The sequence below is a fragment of the Chiloscyllium punctatum genome, chromosome 27 (genome assembly GCF_047496795.1).
Source record: "Chiloscyllium punctatum isolate Juve2018m chromosome 27, sChiPun1.3, whole genome shotgun sequence".
NCBI classification, from domain to species: Eukaryota; Metazoa; Chordata; class Chondrichthyes; order Orectolobiformes; family Hemiscylliidae; genus Chiloscyllium; species Chiloscyllium punctatum.
The window spans coordinates 15,453,304-15,475,839 of NC_092765.1; the positions used below are offsets into that span (position 1 = coordinate 15,453,304).

At 41.8% G+C, this 22,536-nt stretch overlaps 1 protein-coding gene across 2 annotated transcripts in view; it reads left to right on the forward strand.

The window, feature by feature from the left end:
- LOC140453451 (orexin receptor type 2-like) overlaps positions 1 to 22,536 on the forward strand; it is a 33,130-nt gene extending 10,594 nt beyond the window's left edge. Inside the window, exons 3-9 of one of the 2 annotated variants that reach the window (XM_072548141.1) lie at positions 1,988 to 2,166; positions 4,098 to 4,341; positions 9,095 to 9,210; positions 12,915 to 13,129; positions 13,420 to 13,541; positions 17,199 to 17,313; positions 19,674 to 22,536. In XM_072548141.1, coding sequence (XP_072404242.1) covers positions 1,988 to 2,166; positions 4,098 to 4,341; positions 9,095 to 9,210; positions 12,915 to 13,129; positions 13,420 to 13,541; positions 17,199 to 17,302 — 980 coding nt within the window. In that variant the 3' untranslated portion in view covers positions 17,303 to 17,313; positions 19,674 to 22,536. Of the gene's footprint in view, positions 1 to 1,987; positions 2,167 to 4,097; positions 4,342 to 9,094; positions 9,211 to 12,914; positions 13,130 to 13,419; positions 13,542 to 17,198 lie in introns of both variants that reach the window. The other variant, XM_072548140.1, reaches the window with a different exon arrangement.

Genomic DNA, 22,536 nt, shown 5'->3' on the forward strand with positions numbered 1-22,536 from the left:
TCCCTGACCCTCACAGAGCTCTCCCCCAACACCCAGCCTTGATGAGGTCCCCTTATCTCCCAAACCCCACCCAACCCCAAAGACCTGCACCAGCCCTCACTGGCGCCCCCACCCCTTCATGCCTGGGTCTGCAGCAGCCAATTTGGAATCAAGTGCTTCGAACCCTCAGCAGCTCCTACAGAGGCCCTGGAGAGAACTGGTATCAGAGGAAATGTATCCAGTTCAGTTTAACTCTTCTCAGTTCAGATCTCCAGCCAACCCAGTACTTTGCCTTTATTCCAGCCATTTCAGAGGTGCCTGGTAGTAAGTGGGGGGTCGGGATCCACTTTTCCTCCCAACCTCAGGTCTCCATAGCTGGGATGAAATTCAAGTGTTTGTCTCCTTCTCTTAAGTTGTACAGATCCACCAATAAACCTTTTTGCAGTGGATGTAAGGACAGAATAACCCTCATTTTCTATTGAGCATTTTATTTAAATTCACCAAAGAAATGTTGATGGATGCCTTTATAAAGGAATCATAAATTGTACTTTATACCACATACTGCAACTTTCACTGATTCACTGCACTTTCCTTTCTATCTATATATTTAAGCAAGGCGTGCTGATGAATGTTGGAATGGTTAAACAGGATCCAGGAATGTTCTTCGATAATCTATCGTTTGTGGGAGATCTATCCTTTAGTTATAATCTGCTGACAGATTGTTGTAAGGTTAGAATGCCCTCTGGTGATAGAACTGGCTCATGACTCTTACAACGTGCAGAAAAATTATTGTTTCCATTTCGATTATAAAATTCCTGTTCTCAATTAATGAAATGGAGGCCCAAAAAAATTGTCGACTAAAATCGATTCAGGAAATTCAAAACTCTATCTCACAAACACTTTGAAAATAAAAGATTTAATAAAGACAGTACTGTAATTCTTTTGATAGTGAATTTCTTCCACATCTCCCACTCCTTGAGAAAATTCAACCCCATTTTTCATATCATTTCATGTGCACTTTCATCATTCATGCTGGGAGTATGGACGTGAAGAGTTAATGTGAGTGGTACTGTTTCTCCTGTTGAGTCAAGTATCACCTTTTAGAAAATGTATTTATTCTTGTTCTGCACAAACCATACCACCAGGAGGTATCATGAAGTGCCCAAGTGACAGTTCAGTGGGACATCCTGTAAAGAGCCATAGAGATGTACAGCACAGAAACAGACCCTTCAGTCCAACTGGCCCATATGGACCAGATATCATCAACAAGCTCATTATTACCATCAAGAGCAGCAGGTTGACAGATATTCCCATTTCTGTTGGTGACTTCTCCTCAGAGCACACAATACCTGGTGGCTCAGTGATTAGCATTGCTATCTCATAGCATCAGGGACCTGGGTTCCGTTCCAGCCTTAGGTGACTGTCTGTGTGGAGGGAGTTTGCACATTGTCTGAGTGGGTTTCCTCCGGGTTCCTGCCACAGTCCAAAGCTGGATCAGCCATGTCAAACCACCCACAATGTCCAGGGACACGCAGGCCTGGCGAGCCAGCCATGAAAAATGCAGGGTCAACGGGATAGGGTGGGTCTGGGTGGGATGCCACCCGGAAGTTTGGTGCAGACTTGATGGGCTGACATGTTAGAGATTCTATGATCTGATTCAATGCCAGAGCTCAGCATAGAGGGAAATAGGGTACATCAGAGCCCAACCCTAACCTAATCTAGTCCAGTCCCACTTGCCAGCACTTGGCTCATATCCCTCGACACAGAGGCAGTATGAGGCTCTCTGCCAGCCATCACCCACCTGCCCAAATAAGTGCCCCCAGCCATCAAAGTGAGAAGGCATTTAGTTCCACCCACAGTCAAATTAATGAGAAAGCTATGTGAAAAGAACCAGAAACTCTAAATTCCAAGAAATGCTAAATAAGCCAATTAGTGCCTGATTCATATTTTGGACGGGATTGTTTAACAGAACCTAATGTCACTCTCATTCTGTCTGTCTGTGTTGCAGTGTGCTTCGCAGTGTGGAAGAACCACCACATGCAGACTGTGACCAACTACTTCATTGTAAATCTGTCCCTGGCAGACATTCTGGTCATTGCTATCTGCCTTCCTGCCAGCCTGCTGGTGGATATTACTGAAACCTGGTTTTTCGGTCAAACCTTCTGCAAAGTGATACCCTATTTACAGGTATGATCATCTCACATCCCTCCCTTGAAATGACCGAGACATTTACCCATTCAAAGTAAAACTTTCATTAAAACGACACAGAAATAAACTGAACTGAACAACAACTGGACCTGAAACGTTAACTCTGATTTCTCTCCACAGGTGCTGCCACATATCAGTTTTCTAGAAATTTTTACTTTTGTTTCTGATTTGCTTTATCCGCAGCTTTTTGGTGTTTACAGAAAAGACCTTCACATGAATATGCCTATATTGTGCAGCTCTTATTTAAGATTTCCAACTTTAATTGAACATTATTTGCCCATCACATAGCTATGTAAAAATAAATTCCAATCGCCACTAGTTTTCCCTTTTTTTTTAATTCTTTCTACTCCCCTAACATCTGGTCCAGGCCATAAGTTCATAAGTCAGTTAGCTCAGTTGGCTGGATGGCTGGTTTGTAGTGAATAGTGAAGAAGGCGTTTGGTATGCTTTCCTTTATTGGTCAGAGTATTGAGTACAGGAGTTGGGAGGTCATGTTGCAGCTGTACAGGACATTGGTTAGGCCACTGTTGGAATATTGTGTGCAGTTCTGGTCTCCTTCCTATCGGAAAGATGTTGTGAAACTTGAAAGGGTTCAGAAAAGATTTAGAAGGATGTTGCCAGGGCTGGAGGATCTGAGCTATAGGGAGAGGCTGAACAGGCTGGGGCTGTTTTCCCTGGAGCGTCGGAGGCTGAGGGGTGACCTTATCGAGGTTTACAAAATTATGAGGGGCATGGATAGGGTAAATAGACAAAGTCTTTTCCCTGGGGTCGGGGATTCCAGAACTAGAGGGCATAGGTTTAGGGTGAGAGGGGAAAGATATAAAAGAGACCTAAGGGACAACTTTTACACGCAGAGGGTGGCATGTGTATGGAATGAGCTGTCAGAGGAAGTGGTGGAGGCTGGTACAATTGCAACATTTAAAAGGCATTTGGATGGGTATATGAATAGGAAGGGTTTGGAGGGATATGGGCTGGGTGCTGGCAGGTGGGACTAGATTGGGTTGGGATATCTGGTCGGCATGGACAGTTTGGACTGAAGGGTCTGTTTCCATGCTGTACATCTCTATGACTCTAAAATTCAGTGTGGGGTCAGTTCCTGCACAGGCTGAGGTTACCATGAAGGACTCTCATTCTCAATGACCCCCTTCACCTGAGACGTGGTGACCCTCAGGTTAGACAATCATCTAAGGGGGGGAGCAGGACTGTAGTGAGTTTACCTTTAACAGCCTGATATGAGACAGGGTTGTTGTGAGGAAGGACCGTCTGTCCCTTTCAGCACACTGCTCTCTCTCAGGAGTCTAAACAACTGCTTGGAAAACTCTTCCAACGAAACTGTGACTGTAAACCGAGGTGGAGATTTGAACCCCTTAATGGAGTGTCAGAAGTGTGACACAAATGACAATGAAACCTATCCAGCCAATGACATCTTTTAACATCTTGCAGATTTTTTTTAACCTTTTATTCTGAAAACGTGTCCACTCTTTAAGATCAACTCGAAGTAACTCAGGGCTGAGGCTGCCCGAACCAAATAGATAGGTGTGATTTTTTAAAAAAATTCATTCAGTACTAAACCTATCATCTGACTGTTGATGTTTAATATCAACCTGTTCAGACACTCCTCTGGAGCAGGTGGGACCTGGACTTGGGCCTTCTATCACTCCGACACAAAAGCTCTAAGTTCATCTGACTGTAAACGGAGGAAATTTGTCAGATTCACGAAGGCCTGGGAAAAATAATCATAGAGATGTACACCTGAAACCAATTTGCATCAAATTTAATTTTCAAAAATAAGGGTGCCCCTTAAAATCATATCTCATTCCTTTTTAAATAAAGATTCTTTGCAGAATACCTCAGATTGACCCCGCCATGGTGTTTTGGTTCAGTTCTAATGAAGCCTTTTCTTTTTGCAGACAGTCTCGGTGTCGGTGTCAGTACTGACTCTCAGCTTCATAGCTCTTGATCGATGGTATGCAATATGCCACCCCTTGTTGTTTAAAAGCACAGCAAACAGGGCAAGGAACAGCATCGTTGTAATCTGGATCATATCCTTGGTGATCATGATTCCTCAAGCTGTTGTCATGGAGCAGAGCAGTGTCATTCCTGAATTAGCCAACAAAACCCTACTTTTTACAGTCTGTGATGAGCAGTGGGGAGGTGAGTGCAGCTTATAAAGTTGGACCGCGCTGTGCTGCAGCACAATTATCTCGACTTCTGTTCATTCGGAAGGTAAGCATATGTGTTAATAAGTCATTACCTCCTGTCCAAGTAACCCACACTAAAATAAGCATCTTCTTTCATCCTCCTTGCTATCCTGTGGTCTTTTTAAAAAAATGACTCAAATTTTGAGCAATATGTAAAAATTACCTGCACTGAGTAATGAAAGGTTGCTTTATTTAGTTTGATTGAAAGATTTCACCACACAGCAACTGTTGTGGTCTTCCTATGTGGGTCGCACAAATCTTTGATGTATTCCCGGAACGGGAGCTCAGACTGGGCAATGTGTCAGTACTTTGGGCTTCATCTTGTTCCGAAAGCATTCATATTCCAGGGACGGACACTAAGAACTAGGAGCAGGTGTAGGTCAGCCTCTCGAACCTGCCCCACCATTTAATACTGTCATGGCTGATCTCATCTCAGACTCAACTCTTCTTTCCTGCCCACTCTCCATAGCCCCTTCAATCTATCACTCATTACAAATCTGTCTATCGCATCCACGCCCCGGCATTCACTGCACTCTGAGGTAGTCAATTCCACAGATTCACAACCCTTAGAAAGAAATATTTCTCCTCATTTCCCTCTAAACCCTTCCTATTCATATACCTATCCAGATGCCTTTTAAGTGATGTAATTGTAGCAGCGTCCAACACTACCTCTATTGCCCCATATGAGGAAGTACTTTTTCTGCGTCTACTTTGTCTAACCCCTGTAGCATTTATATACCTCAATTAGATATTCTCTTATTCTTATAAACTCCAGAAAGACAAGTCTAACCTGCTCAATCTTTCTTCATAAAACAAACCCCTCACCTCCGGAATCAATCCAGTGAACGTTCTCTGAACCCCCTCCAGTACAGCTACATCCCTCCTTAGGTAACGGGATCAAAACTGTATGCAATACTCAAGGAGTGGTCTCACTATTGCCTTGTATGGTTTCAGCAACACTCCCTTACTTTTATAATCTATTCCTTTAGCAATAAATGCCAAAATCCCATTTGTATGGATGACCATTTCTTGGGAGCATCCCTGTTCCATTACAACCCAGCTCTGGGCACTGTCAAGGGCATTTCTGAGCTACAATAGGAGTTCAGGCTGGCACATGCCTGCTAGACCCAGTATTTTTGGCTAGCGAGGAGGGGCTACTTGGCATGCTGAGGCTGGGCCCAAACAGTCTGATGATGGCCTTTGGGTGTGCCCCTTCCGCCAACACCCCCACACCCCACCGCGCCCCCCTCCCCCACACCCCCCACCCCCACCCCCAATACCCACACCCCACCCATACCCCCGAGTCATCCAAATACAGCTTTTCACTGGGCAGGGTATTTGGCGCATTTGCTGCATCTCTGTAACTATTGGTGTCCACTCTGAGTATTCAAATAACCATCATCTGTGACAATGCCCCAGCAGATACAGAGAGCTGCTCCATCTCACCACAGATACTGAGGCATCATCAAACTTGCATTTGAAATAGAGTCTTACAAAGCTAAGAAGCATCTAATTCAAACATAGTACATTATAACAGTTATAAATCACTCAATTGCCGGAGGTTAAGTACGGAAGTAAAATGGTACAATACATTCAGAAACTTATACTGAGAATAAATGTTAGAAATAATTCCTCTTATTCATAAATATTTTAAATGAGTAGTAAGTCAAGTTTACATTGACTACAATGAGAGATTGGCACTATTTCAAAGTGTGTTAAATAATTAAACATGGTACCAAATGAACCATTTTCATTGAAAATTCACTTTTCAACTGAAGGAGAAATGCAGGAAAGACGTTTATGAATCTTGCAAGCTGAGAAGAAAACTAATATATGTGTGTTTTCCTATGAGTAGCTTAATTTCATTATCATTATAGAGTCATACAGCATGGAAACATGGCTTAGAAAGAGTGGATGCTGGGAAATTCTTTCTGTCAGGTGGGGGTACTAGGACTGGTGGACACAGCCTTAGAATTAAAGGGGGTCCATTTAGAACAGAAATGAGGAGACATTTCTTCAGCCAGGGAGTGGTGGGCCTGTGGAACCCACTGCCACAGAGCACAGTGGAGGCCGGGACGTTAAATGTCTTCAGAGATTGATAAATTCTTAATCTCGCAAGGAATTAAGGGACGAGGAGAGTGCAGGTAACTGGCATTGAAATGCCCATCAGCCATGATTGAATGGCGGAGTGGACTCGATGAGCCGAATGGCCTTCAATTCCTATTTCTTCTGGTCTTATGGTCTTAAACAGACCCTTTGGTTGAACTCATCCATACCAACCATGTTCCCAAACCAAACTAGTCCCACGTACCTGCGTTTAGCCCACATCCCTCCATACTTATCCAAATGTCTTTGAAACATTGTAACTGTATCTGCATCCATTACATCTTCTGGTATTTCATTCCACACATGAACCACTCTCTGTGTAAAAATGTTGCCCCTCATGTTCTTCTCAAATCTTTCTTCTCTCACCTTAAAAATATCACCCCTAGTTTTGAACCGCTTCCCCCCCCCTCCCCTACCCCCACCCCCCTTCCCCCCCATCTTAGGGAAAAGTCAAAAAGTGTGGTGCTGGAAAAGCACAGCAGGTCAGGCAGCATCCAAGGAGCAGGAGAGTCGACGTTTCAAATGTTCCTGATGAAGGGCTTATGCCCGAAACATCGACTCTCCTGCTCCTCGGATGCTGCCTGACCTGCTGTGCTTTTCCAGCACCACACTTTTCGCCTTTGACTCTTGAACATCTGCGGTCCTCACTTTCAGCTTGGGGAAAAGACTCTTACTATTCACCTTGTCTATGGTCCTAATGATTTTATAAACCTCTATAAGGTGAAAGAATGTTAATGATGGGAATTGAAACACTTTCTCAGTGTCACTGTCCAAAAGTTGCTGATCAGGATTGGCAGAAGCACCTGAATATTGAAAGTCCCTGAACTCTGGACTCTGCCCCAACTGCACAACTTCATCTCAATGTCAGAAGAGTACCTCATACTGCATCAGTGTAACTTTTTCCATTCTCCTCACAAACCACCATTTCAATTGTGATTATCAATTAGTGCTTTTATGAGCATGAAACAAAAAAAAAACTCAATAGAGAACTCCTTCAGGGGAATAAAGTTCCGAATTCAGCATTACTGATTCCTCAAAGGATTAGCATTGTATTAAGGCATGCTTTAGCAGGCTTAGCCTTTAGGTCAGTCCGCTATGAAAGTACTGTCACAGAGCAGCCTTGTCAAACATTGTAATGTTTTAATCTAATATATGTTGAAGGACAAGTATTTTATAAATGAAATGGTAGCAGAATATATCATCATTAATCAACTCATCATACCCTCTTCAAGGTACGTGTTATAATGAAGTATCGTACTTTATCATAATTCCACACCGATTCCATACAGTGTTTTATCTCACAGTCAGTACCTCAGCAATGCTCCCCTAATTGTTTTCTCCTGCTACATGACCCTTTGAGATCCATGTGTGGCAGAAGCTACCAGAAACGCCAATTGTTGAACCCAGGGCTTCCCAACAGCTCCCATAGCCACATTCATTCAGCTTAGAAGGGCCATTATATGTCAGGATACTTTTAAGATTAATACTCATGATATCAGCACAGCAACATCACATGAGCCCTAAAATTTGGGGTGGCACAGTGGCTCAGTGGTTAGTACTGCTGCCTCACGGTACCAAGGAGCTGGATTCGATTCCAGTCTCTGGTATCTGGGTAGAGTTTGCACATTCTCCCTGTGTCTGTGTGGGCTTCTGCTGGTTGCTCTGGTTTCCTCCCACGGTCCAAAGCTGTGCAGGATCGATGGATTGGCCATGCTAAATTGCCCCATAGTGTCCAGGGATGTGCAGATTAGGTGGCTTAGCCATGGGAGGTACAGGGCTACAGGGATAAGGTAGGGGGGATGGGCCTGCCTGGGATGCTGTTCATTCAAAGGTGTGAATTCAAAGGGCTGAATGGCCTGCTTCCACACTGTAGGGATTCTATGATTCATACAAACATCTCAGGCTCCATCTTATCTCAAATCACTTGATGCATGATACCCTACTGGAAGCAGGCTACTCTGATGTAACATAATAACTTGCTGTTAGCCAAACACCTATGTACCTGAAAATGAAATGCATATCCAGAAAAGGTGGTTGCAATAAATGTCTGCTGGATTCTTCAAGCTCACATTAGACACACCTGGTTTCTTATCTCTCAGTAGACAAAATAAACATTGCCACATTGGATAAAATGTCCTGTCGGAAACCAAGTGCAGGTCCTTGATTGCTTGTCTGCTGCTATCAGAAAGAGGCCATTCAGCCCATCATTCAGCTGGCTCTCCAGATGAGCCATTCACTTCGTGCTCCTTGCTATATGTATTCGTGATCAGATAGTAATTCAATTACCTCTTGAAAGCCTTAATTCAACCTGGCTCCGTTTAGCTGTCGGGCAGGATTCCAGATCCTAACCTGAACAGGGAAAATAATTTCGTTATTGAGATCTTTCATGAAAAGTCAGGGTGTGTAGTGCAGTGTAGGTTCAGAGGTCAGGACATCATCAAGGCTGAAAAGAGTAGTGAAGATAATATTCATTAAGAAGTTTAGGTTTATGTGAAGCCTCTATAGACTGAAAGAGGAAGCAACAACTGATGGAAATAAAGAGTTCCTTATGGGCAATACTAACTAACTCTAAACCCTGTATCTTTATTTCCCTTTTCCAGATGATGTCTACCCTAAGGTTTACCATGTTTGCTTTTGTGTAGTAACCTACGTAGCTCCCCTGTCTTTGATGTTTCTGGCATACTTTCAAATATTTAGAAAGCTTTGGTGTAAACAGGTAAGTGCATAAGCAGCCTTTGGAAAGCCAAGAGCTTAATATCTACAAATAAAAGAATAGATAACTTCCTTTGTACAGTAATGAAAACTGGTGTAAACTGTGAAAAAGTACAATGATGTACATTTCATAAAAAATACTGAATAAGAAAACTATGTTTGTATAAAAGGTGTTAAGTATTGATCACTGATTCTGATATGTTTATTTGATAAAATGCATTGATGTCAAAAACCTTTTTAAAAACAGCTATTTACTCAAGTGAATAAATCAGGTTAGTAACATACCAAAGGTTTTTGTAAGAGTAGCAACCTTTATTTTATATGTTGCTTTTTACCAACAGCAAAACATTTCCAAGCATTTCACAACAGTATTGTCAATAAAAATGCGTGGCTATCCATAGAAAGAGATATTAAAAAGAGTGTCTAAAAGCTTGATCATAAACTTGTCCACCTTGACCTTCAACTCAACCCTTGTCCATCACCTCCAGGCTCAACAATCACAAGTTCTGCTCAACTTCCTCCAGCCCTAAAAATCCCTCAAACTTCCCATTCCTGTGGCTCTCGCCACTTGTGAAGACAAGAAAATCTTTACAGAGGGAATTGGAGATGATAGGGCTGAGGTACCTGAGGGCATATGTGCCAATTGTAGAAGGGGGTCATTAGGACTTGATGCTGGTTAGGAAATGAGTAGAAAGCACTTGGATGAATCAGAGTTTGGACAGAAGGGGGAGAAGGGGAGCACTGGAATTTGAGTATTCAGAGTAACTTTCAGCAATACCAGTAGAGTTACCAGTCATATTTGGAATTAACAAGTAAAATGCAAATGATTTGTTTCCTAATGGGAAAAAGGCTACATGGAGATGGATAGTAAAGACATAAGTGAGTTGTGTTAGGGAATGAAAAGTAAAAGCTACTCCCCCAGTGTCTGTAAATGGACTACTTTCCTTATTAATGTGAGGAAAAGCAGTGAAGTGTCTTCCTACAAACACCATCCAATAGTTGACTTTATAAAATGTATTCCTGATTTAAGGGCTTATGTCCAAAACATTGATTCTCCTGCTCCTCGAATGTTGCCTGACCTGCTGTATTTTTCCAGCACCACGCTCTCTATTCTGATTCTCCAGCATCAGCAGTCCTCACTTTCTCCTCCTTTATAAAAGAGATATTTAAATGCCTGATTACATGGAATATTCTTGTGTTCAGTGATGATGTAAACTATTACGTGCATATATTCTTTTTGAGAATCCAACTTTAATAAAAATTGTCAAAAGAAAACATATTAAAATTGATCAAATCATTGACTTTGTCACTCCTGTTTGTTACCCAAAAGCTCACATTTTTAAAAATCCACATTTCTCTCTGATGCTGTACTTTGATTTGCGTTTTCTTCTCTTACCCTTGCATAAAGTGCCGATTGCTGCTGTGGAGTGGTGCCGCCTGCTTTGGCATTTCTCTGGTTCCTGTGGACACCACAGTAGTCAGAGTTGTACAGCATGGAAACAGACCCTTCGGTCCAACCAGTCCCTGCCAACCATAATCCCAAACTTAATTAGTCCCACCTGTGCTTGGCCCATATCCCTGCAAACATTTCTTATTCATGTACATCATTTTATAAACCTCAATAAGGTCATCCCTCAACCTCCTATGCTCCATTGAAAAAAAGTCCCAGCTTATCCAGCCTCTCCTTTATAACTCAAACCATCGATTCCCAACAACATCCTGATAAATCTCTTCTGAATCCTCTCCAGCTTAATAGTATCTTCTCTATAAAAGGGCGACTAGAACTGGGAAGATGCCTCACCAAGGTCCTGTACAATATCAACATAATGTCCCAGCTTCCATACTTTAAGGACTGGGCAACAAAGGCAAACATGCTAAATTCCTTCATAAACACTCTGTTATATGTGATACAAACTTCAAAGAATTTTGTACCTAAACCCCGGGACTCGCAAGGCCCTACTTTTAATTGTAGAAGTCCTGCCCTTGATGGTTTTACCAAAATACTGTTATTTTCATTTATTCAAATTAAACTCCATCTGCCACTCCTCAGCCCATTGATTAATTTTGATCAAGATCTCTTTATAATCTTAGATAACCTTCTTTACTGTCCACTGTTCCACCAATTTTGGTGTCATTTGCAAACTTACTAACTGTGCCTTTTTTATTCTCATCTAAATCATTTGTATAAATCCTGTCAAGCGTACCGTTATCTAACATTCAGGATGCCAACATTCCCAAAAATTCAGCACAGCCAAAGTTCAGGATTGAGATCCATGTGGCATTAGGATTCCGGGATTGTCCAAGATTTTCCGAGAATGAAAGATTAATCCTTTCATCCTGTGGGCAGCCTTGGAGGAAGGTCAGAGGGATTTTAACACAAAATTTATTTTCTTTAATTGTGGTCTTTGCTTATTATGGAGAGGCAATGGCCTAGAGGTACTATCACTAGACTGTTCAATCAGTGACCCAGTCAATGTTCTTGGCACCCGGGTTTGAATCCCACTACAGAAGATAGCGTAATATTTGTTTCCATCAGGCAGGGTTATTAAGACTCGTGGGCACAGCCTTAGAATTAGAGGAGACATTTCTTCAGCCAGAGAGTGGTGGGCCTGTGGAATTCACTACCACGGAGCACAGTGGAGGCTAGAACATTAAATGATGAAGGGCTTTTGCCCGAAACGTCGATTTCGAAGCTACTTGGATGCTGCCAGAACTGCTGTGCTCTTCCAGCACCACTAATCCAGAATCTGGTTTCCAGCATCTGCAGTCATTGTTTTTACCAAATGGCCTTACTTCCAATCCTATTTATGTTCTTATGGTCTAATATGAATTCAATTTTTTTAAAATCTGGAAATCAGGGTCTAATGATGACCATGAATCCATTGTCGATTGTTGGAAAAACCCACCCTTTAAGGAAGGAGACTGCCATCCTTACCCAGTCTGGCCTACACACTCCACACCCAAGCAATGTGGTTAACTCTCAACTACCTCTGGGTAATTAGGGCTGGGCAATAAATGCTGGTCTGGCCAGCGACGCCCTCATCCCATGAGTGAGTAAAACAATGATTGGAAATAGGGGAAGAAGAATGTTGTGAAACTTGAAAGAGTTCCGAAAAGATTTACAAGGATGTTGCCAGGGTTGGAGGGTTTGAGCTATAGGAAGACGCTAATAGACTGGGCCTATTTTCCTGGAGCATTGAAGGCTTAGGGGTGACCTTATAGATGTTTGTAAAATCATGAGGGGCTTGGATAGGGTCAACGTCTTTTCCCCAGGATGGGGAGTCCAAAACGAGAGAGCATAAGTTTAGGGTGAGAGGGGAAAGATTTTAAAGGGATGTAAGGAGAAATGTTTCACGCAGAGGGTGGTACGTGTATGGAATGAGCTGTCAGAGGAGGTGGAGGCTGGTACAACTGCAACATTTAAAGGCATCTGGATGGGTATGTGAATAGGAAGTGTTCAGAAGGATATGAGCCATATGCTGGCGAATGGGACTAGATTTAAATAGGCTGTCTGGTCAGCATGGATGAGTTGGACCGAAGGGACTGTGATGTTCAGCTCTATGACGCTATGGAAGGTCATGTGATTAAATCTCCAGAAATGCATCCAATCCAAGTTGGTACCCGTTTGATGCACGTGGCTGAGTGCTACGACTTGTAATCTTTTAAAACAATCACGCTCAGGAACGTCTTCTTATATTGTTTCCTCAGATCCCTGGAACATCATCAGTTCCACTTGCGTGTAAGTGGAAGCCCCGCTCAGCACTTTGTTCAACTCACTCACAAGACGGCCCATCACAGAGGACATTTGCTGCTGAGATAAGGCAGATGAGAGGACGGAGAAAGACCGCTCACATGCTAATGGTGGTGCTGCTAGTATTTGCATTGTGCTACCTCCCCATCAGTATCCTCAATATCTTGAAGAGGTGAGTTAAGCGTTATTCACCTGTGTTCTCTCACACACAGGAGGAGGAACATTGTGGTAGACTCCTTATGGTCTATGTATGTCCAAGCTGTAAGTGAGTTTTTTGGATCCTCCAATGATTGAAGAGTCTGCTCCGAAATCAGCACAAACTCCACAGGGCCAGTGGTCACATGGAGTGCTGGGAATGAAGAGACCATAAAATTGGAGAATTGGATCAAATTGGAAAAAGTAGCAAATGGGTGGTTAACCAATATATAAAAATCAATGTGTTTAAATGCATTTGCTTTTCAGGGTCTTTGGAATGTTTGAACACTCTGATGACAGGGATACTATCTACGCCTGGTTCACCTTCTCTCACTGGCTTGTTTATGCAAACAGTGCTGCCAACCCAATCATCTACAACTTTTTAAGTGGTGAGTTTTTATAGCCTGTGTTTTTAAGAGATCAAGGGAGAGCATTTTTGTTCCAAGAACGTAATATTAATTTTCAATGATCTATCTATAGCTCTTGTTACTGATACCAGCAAAGAGATTACAATCTTACAAAGAAGAAAGACTAAAGCAGACAATTTCAACTGAATACCTTCAATATTAATTTTTGACAATGGTAATTTTTCTTATTTGTCAATTCACTACCACCAGTTTTCCTCACTCAGCAAGGTAAAGTTGCTATTGTCGTAACAGACCTCTGCTGTCCCATTAAAGAGAGAGAGAGAAGACTGTCAGGTGTTTAACCTGAGGGCCACCATACCTCAGGTGAGGGGAGAGGTTGAGAAGGAGAGTCCTTCATGTTAGTGTCAGCCAATGTAGGAATTGAAATCACGTTGTTGGCACCCACTCTGCATTGCAAAACAGCCAACTGAACTAACCAATCCAGCTAAGACAGTTGGTTGAAACAGGGTCAACAACAAGAGAGCAAATTGGCACCATAATCTTTCACAATATTGTATGGAAGATAGTTATAAGGAGTTATGTTGGTGATTTCATTTGTAATCACGTTTCTAAAGGATGGGAAAATATTTACAGTGTCCAGAGCGAATGGGGGTACCCAACAGTGATGGGATCCAACCAGTAAGTCAGCACACAGCAATGGAACACAAGTTTGTTCTTGGGCTATGCTGAGCTGCTAACCTCCACCATGCTGCCACAGGGAAGATTTAAGCAAAGGAAGGTTTGTTCCCTGCCCACCATGAAACACAAAAGGGGTTGGTTCCAACTTTAAGATACGCCTTCCAACTTGGTCATGGCTTCCATGTGACCTGGAGAAAATATTAGGAAGTGAGACAGAGCAGCAGCAAAAATAAGAGGTTAGAAATGGTACCATAACTTCAGTGCAATGGATAAATCATTTTACACTGAGAGTGGAGAAATTCATTCAGTCAGATGGTAGTGAACCTTTTAAATTCTCTAGTCCAGAAGGATGTGGTGCTCAGTCATTGAATGCATTCAAGACTGTGATTGACAGCCTTTTGGACACTAAGGGATTTAAATGATGTGAAGATAAAGGAAGGAAGAGCTTGGATTGATGTCAAAGATCTGCCGTGATCCTGTTGAATGATAGGGCATCTTATATCATGTTAATAAGACCATAAGACCTTAAGCCATAAGAGCAGAAATAGACCATTCAGCCCATCAAACCCACCATTCAATGAGACCATGACTGATCTGATATTTCTCAACTCTACTTTCTTGCCCTTTCCCCATAATCCTCGATTCCCTTACTGATGAAAAGTCTACCTCTCCCAGCCTTGAATAGACTTAATGGCCCAGCCTCAACAGCCCTCTGTGGGAAAGAATTCCTCAGATTCGCTACCGTCTCAAAGAAGAAACCCACCCTCATCATGGTCTCAAATTTGGAGCCTCGCCTCTGAGGTTATTCCCTCTAGTCCTACACACTCTCACAGGGGAAGCAACCTTTATGCATCTACCCTGTGAAGTCCTCTATTGTATGTTTCAATAATGTTACCACTCATTCTTCTAAGTTCCAATAAGTGCAATACATTCCAACCTGCTCGACCTCTCCTCATAAGACCTTCCATTCCTGGTATCCCTAAAGAACCTTCTCTGGACTGCCTCCAATGCTAGTATATCTTTCCTTGGATAAAGGCATCAAACTGTTCACAGTATTCCAGCTGTGATCTAACACGTATCTTGGATAGCTTTAGCTAAACCTCCCTACTTCTATACTCCACCTCTTTGAAGTAAAAGCCAATAATTCACTTCCCTTCACTATTACTATGTGATTCATGGTTGAGGACTCCCGAATCCCTCTGAACTGTAGCTTTCTGCAGCCTTCCTCCGTTGAAATAATACTCAGCTCCTCTGTTCTTCCTGTGATCGTATATAACCTCACATTTCCCCATATTGTATTTGATCTGCCATGTTTTTGACCATTCACATAACCTGTCTATATCCTTTTGCAGACTCTGTGCCATCCTCACCTCTTGAGTTCCCACTTATTTTTGTGTCATCTGCAAACTTCCTCATCCGAGTCAGTAATATATGTTCTTACCAAAGCAGATTTCCAAAACAGAAACAATTATATGAATTGTATCTGAGCTGGAAAGAGGGAATGTAGCTCTTAGTGGGACCTCTGATCACAGTTTCATGTTATTTTACAGTGGCATAAAGGAAAACATTCAATAACGCCCAGGAACACTAAATAGCACATTTGGCAAATAGCATTACTTCCCAAGATAAGGCTTTACAATTGTTGCCCATTTCTGTGCACAGTTAAATAAGAGTACTGTTTAAAAGTGAAACTTTCTACACAAAATTCCAACATATTTCTAAGCTCATAACAAAGATTCAGAAAACATCACTGTGTTTCTGAGCTTTGGTGCTTAAACAAGACTGCATCCAGATTTCGACCATTCGTGGTCAGGTGAAGTGAGTGAGTACAGGAAGAGATGTTTTGAACACAGTCAACACGAGAAATGGGCTATCTCAGGGAAACAACAGAACACCTATTTTCACAACAAATAGTTTTAAATTCTAAATATTTTATTCAAACGTAGCTACATTACACAGAAATAGCTGAGGGTTACAATAAGACTCTTCCCTGGAATCTCACTCAAATCTAACAAGAATTTTCATTTTGTGTCAGTGTCATTTTAGCTGAAAAGACACAGCTTTTCAGTGAGAGGGTGTCAGCTGTGGCTAAGTTGGTTGCTCTTGCACCTATGAATAAGAAGTTTGTGGTTTCAAGTGCAGTCCAGAGATGTGAACACTAAAATGTTGACTGAAACCCGGGGAGTGCTGCACAATTTGAAAAAAAAGTGCCATTTGTTGGCTGAGATGTTAAAGCAAGGTGCCCCTCACTGTTTCAAAGAAATGTAAAACATCTTGTGCACTGTTTTGAAGAGGAAGGGAGTTGTCCCTGGAGTCCTGCTAATATTTATCCCTGAACTAGCATCACTAAATAAACAGGTTACTACAGGTTCTTGCTACTGCTGCATTACTATTTGTGGGAGCTTGCTATGCACAAATTTCTTCACTTTTCTAACAGCGAATATACTCCAAAAGTACTTATTGACTGTGAAGTGTTTTGGGGTGTTCTGAGTTGTGAAGGATGATATATAAATGCAAAACGTTTTTAAAAATAATGCTACACAATTTCATTGAAGTATTTTCTTCTGTTGATCAAATTATCAAGAATTTAGTCAATTTTATTTAGAATCAATCTTGTCATTAGATTTTGTAACCAATTTAGAAGCAGTATACATAAGCAAAATGAGCAGACTTCAACCAATGCACCTTGATATTATCAGCACCAATATTTTGTACTAGTGCTACTCACCACAAAATGCTCTCTCGGAATTCAAAAATCTGGAGGACAACATTGTAATTGTGCTGCTGAATCTTATTTACTGATGAAGAAGACATAGTGTGAAAATCATTTAACCCCAATAGGCTTAGTTACATTAGTAGCAGTATCCATCACCTTCAAACATTACCAATAGAAATGAAACAAAGGAAGGATCAAATGATGTTAATGGTAAGTGAAAATGTTCAAACCCCACAGTACACTCTGAGAGAAACCTTAGCCTGATGAACTGTTTCTCGTTTTAGGAAAGTTTCGCCAAGAATTTAAGGCAGCGTTTTCCTGCTGTTTCGCTGGAGTTCAGTCGCATAAGAACTTCAAAGACCAAGCAAGTTCAAGAAGCCAAAAATGAAGACTAACCAGGTCAGCACTGGACACACATTTTCTGAGCATCTTGTCATTGATCACCCAACTCCAGTCACCTCTAACCCCACAGTACATCTAAATAGAAGATCATAGGAGATTGATCATATAGAACTTACTCTACCTGATCACCAGTCAGTATCAATAGAAAGTATGGATGGAATTTTCCCCTCCTTGATGTGGTGTGGCAATGATGAGAAAAGTGGGATATCATCTCAACATCGAGAAACTTTGTTGTGGTTTTGTCCTCCAGCCTAAAATGGTGCATTCAGAATCTCGCCATTGAACAGTGATTTTTCAAAATTAATTCATGGGGTGTGGGCATTGCTGGCTGGGTCAGCATTGATTGATTGCCCCTAGTCCCCCTTTGAGAAGGTAGTGGTAAGCTGCCCTTCTGAATCACTGCAATCCATTTGGTGTAGGTAAACTCCCATAATACCATTAGGGAGGGAATTCCAGAATTTTGACCAGCGACAGTGAAGGAACGGTGATGTATTTTCAAATCAGGCTGGTAAGTGGCTTGGAGGGGAACTTGCAGGGGATGGTGCTCCCATGGACCTGCAGCCCTTTTCCTTCTAGATGGAAGTGGTCATGGGTTTGGAAGGTGCTGTCTAAAGAACCTTGGTAAATATATGCAGTGCATCTTACAGATGGCATACGCTGTGCATTTGCACTTCATTTAAACCTAAGCCACCTGATGTATACACCACTTCCAATGCTCCTCTCTATTCCCAAGGAACCAGACGACACAAATTCCCATCTTGTAAATCAGAGCAGGCACCTGGCAGCTGCTGTTTATTGATTCCATGTCTGTACATTTATCCCAATGATGGGGTACCACCATCTAAGAGACCTAGTGCCCATTAAAGACAGAGATGAGGATGAATTTCTTCTCTCAGACAGTAGCGAATCTGGAACTCCTTACCACAGAGAACTTTTGAGGTAGGTTCATTAAGTGTACTCAGGGATGAAATTGACAGGTTTTGTTATTCAGTAAATGGGGACTATGGGGAAAAGGCAGGAAGGTGATGTTGAGGATTATCAGATCAGCCAAGATCTCATAGAATGGTGGAGCAGATTCGGTGGGCTGCGCTGAATGGCCTATATCTGCTCCTGCGTCATATGATTTTATTCTATTCCAGCCCAGGTGGCTGGCTGTGGTCAGTCAGGCAGTTGTTCTATAGGAATCTGAAGGCCTGTGTCCTTGCTATCTGGAGATTAGGGTATAGTCAGTCCAATAGGTTAACTGTAAACAGTCTGGGAATTATAGGTACAGCTCCTCAGAGAACTGTGGAGGCATGAGTCTGAATGAGACAAAGGGAGGGATTGAGTGTGATGGAAGTGGATGGAAGAGGAATCAGTGGGGATGCAGGAGCAGGAGAGGTATTGGGGTGTCTGCAATGAGTGGGAAGCACAGAGGGCAGGAAGTGTTAGTGGTTTAGGAGGGTGAAGTGGGTGAGAAAGGTTGAGTCAACATAATGAATACAACAGTGAGAGGCATATGCAGTGACAGATCTAGACAGGGTGGTGATCCTGCGAGTGTGAGATAGCAGAAAGAAGGTGATAGGATTTATCCTTGTAGAGAGCAGACATTCGTTATAATTGACCTTCCTACATTACTGCACACAGAGTCGATTTGGCTTGATGCGATGGTGTGGTTTCCTGTGACTGTCCCCTTTGCACCATCCTGTCCCTCCAAGTCCATATCTGTGAACCAGAGAGTGAGCTTTCCTCTGGGCTATGATCTTGATGGTAATGATTGAGTCTCAGTGTGAGGGGTTGGTTGCTGCCTTCTGCATCTGAAACAGTGTCTTTCAAATATGAGCCTGAAGTTCCGGGCTTTCGCCTCTCTGACGACGTGATTCTCCTGAGGCAGAAGCCCAAGGACCTGATTGAATAATTCATTAAGTGAAGAGAGGAATGTTGTATGAGAAAAGTCACTCCGGGATATGATGGACTGGACCTTGTGAATCTCACTTGACAATACGTTTGAACTGAAAATGGGAAAATTCCACTCAGTAGCTTTTCAGCTGTGAAATTACCAGGATTAAAGGTTAATAAAGGTTAACGTTCTGCAGACCTGAAATGACAGAACAAAACTTAAGCGATAATGATTTCAACTCGCTGAGTATTAATTGTTCCAGGTGTTGTACAATGCATTTAGTAAGGGGTATAAGTAACAGTTTTTGATGATATGGTCAGTAAATGAGCACTTTGAGAAAGCTACATGACCTAATCTGTCTCAAAGTATGAATAGAATCAGGAAAAAGCCTGGATGTTTTCTGAAGAATTGTTTGTGTAGATCACACCAAATAATCACTAGTCAAACAGACCTTTATCTGTGTCTTTGTTCAATTCAGATTTGTAAGCATACAAATTGTTTCTGGATGATATACATATCGGGATTAAGAATGATATCTTTGGAAGTCCTCCATCACGTAGGATTGATTTTCAATGAGGAGCAGACAGATGAAGGAGGGCGATAGAAATCTGAGTTTGCCACTTGTTGACATCATGTCACAGTGAACAGTACAGATTAGGCCATGTTTAGAGGCAAGAAAACTACAGATGCTGAAATCCAAAGTCAACAAGCAGGATGCTGGAGGAACACAGCAAGCCCGGCAGCATCAGGAGGTGGAGAAGTCGACATTTTAGATATATTCTTCAGGAATCATGGCTCTGGTTGGCTTTGACAGGTATTCACCAGTAACAGCAAAGTTTTCCAAAGTCTCTCTTGAGAGATCACTGGAGGTTATTGTGGGCTCAAGCAGCAGTGACCAAGTCCTCATGTCAGGATGGTGCAACATTCCACTGCTCCTCCCCTTAGTCATTTGAAAGTGGTGGACTCACGAGGTGTGCATCCAGGGCATTGCATTGCAGGTCTTTCCACTGGCCCTCTATGTGCTCCTCCATCCTCTGGGAAGAGGCACCTGCTGAAGCTCCTCCTCACCACTCAGTCCAATGTCAGTGTATCTTCTTCCTACTTCCACTCCCTTGTCTGATCGGCCAGGCTCCCTTTGCAAATCTCTGCTGCCCAAGTGATGCCAGCAGTTTGATGCCCCTTTCAGGACTCCAGCCTTTCATCACTGAAAAATATAAGCCTATCAGCACCAGCAATGGCAACTCTGTAGTGCCACTTACTCAAGCAGCCAAGCTCCTGAACTGAACTGGATTGACCGGTGTATCCAGAGGCACTCAAGGCTGTGAACACAACAGCTGCCCCCTGACCTGTCAAAGACACAGTACGCTCCTCAAGCCTGCGAACTGAATGTTTGAAACTGCCCCCCAGGGCCAGCTAAATGAACATGTCAACATATGAGTTAGGAATCGGAGTATGTCATTTGACCCTTCAAGCCTGCTGTGCCATTTAATAAGATCATGGCTGGTCTGGTTATAACCACATTCCCACCTACTCGGTAACCTTTCAGTACTTTGCTTACCAAGAATCCATTTACCTCTGCCTTTAAAATATTCAGACTCTGCTTCCACTGTTTTTTGAGCAAGAGTGAGATTAAAGCTCACCTTACCTCTGTCTTAAACAGGAAATGTCTTATTTTTGAGAAAGAACCTTGGGTTCTACATTCTCCCACATCCTCTCTACATACACTTTCCAGATGAGTTCAATGTGCAATACGGATTCCAGAATATACCCCCTTCACACCCTCTTAGTGAAAGTCACATGTTCTGGAGGGAATGGAATCCAAAGCTGGGAAATCTTTTTCAAATCCTGCCAGCACCCTTCCGGTTCCTACCACCATTTGAAAATGCAACCTCATTATGCCCACCCTGGACTGCAAACATAATCAGCACATTCCAAACTAAATCACTGCTTGAACAAACAATGATCACAAAGGTCTGGATTTTGCAGTCAACAGGGGAACCAATGGCCCTCACCTTTTATTGCATTTATATGTAGCCGCAGAGTTTCTTTGGGTCTCTTTACTATGACATGCAATTAATAATGTGCAAAAACAGCACCACTGCCTCTCCAGATCTGCAAGTGTGTGAACAAGGCAAGCAATAGGTGTGTCTTCTTAACCTATCAGATTCTGAGCCACACAGTATAAACAAGAAGGCTTACATCTGGATAGTTGATTCAATGTGAAATCATGTACACAAAGGGGAAGACAAATTGGATTGAGAGAAAGAAAAAGAAATGTTAAAAATTGAAAAGATACTTACATCTGTTAATTTTTCAAAGCCTCCAATAATGATTAAAATGTGAATGAATGAGAATCCATACTTGTAAAATTTAATTTTTATTCATTAAGATGTGGTTTACCAGTAAGTTAGAACTATTAACATTGTTACAATGCACTTGGACTTGTACAGAAAAACCTTAATGTTTCTTGGCATGTTAAGTGGTTAGCTGTCATATTAATATATGTACACACACAGATATTTACCTCATTAGATGTAATCACATTGGAACATTCAGTGATCCTGTAGAGCCTGATAAAAAAAATACGTTTTTTTTCTTTTCAATGCTGTTGTACATTTGTACACAGGCAACTACAATGAACTTGGTGTACTGTATTTAGCCATTCCAATATCAGATTTTACTGCAGAATTGAAATAAACCAGCTTTCATTTCCAAATGCTTCAAGGAGGCAGAGATTAAAGTCATGATCTTCTAAGACATAGCAAAATTCTGCATTTGTTTTAAACATTTCTTAGTTCTGCTAAAATAGTAGCTTTGTAAAGTTTTTAACCTCTGATAATCTCCCATTGGATGGTTGATCTAAAATCACTTCTTGTGCTGTTAAATTAGTTACAAACTTCTTCAATAATGGCTTTTCAGACACGCCAGTCCAGGAGTATTATGAATACAAAATTCAATTTTAAAAGCGTAGCCTTTATAGAGCGTAATCTATTAGAAAATTGATTGCGGTTAATTATTACATAGAGTAAATCCAATTTTTAAAGTAATGAGTATGCATTCACATTAACATAAGTGCCCTGATTGCTACAATAAGGTGATTGGCAACAAGTTATTAATTACTGTGGGAATAAGAATATCTAATTTTGCAGGTAAATTTTAAAGCATAAGAGGCAATGATTGACTTTGTACATCTACTTTCATTATATTCATAACCCTGTGCATTATTGTGGACTTGTAGTAAATAAAATTTACAGTGCATGTAAATATGCATGATTTTCTATGAATCATTGATCTGTAATCAATGCTCAGAGAACTAATAAATGACACAACAATTTAAGAGT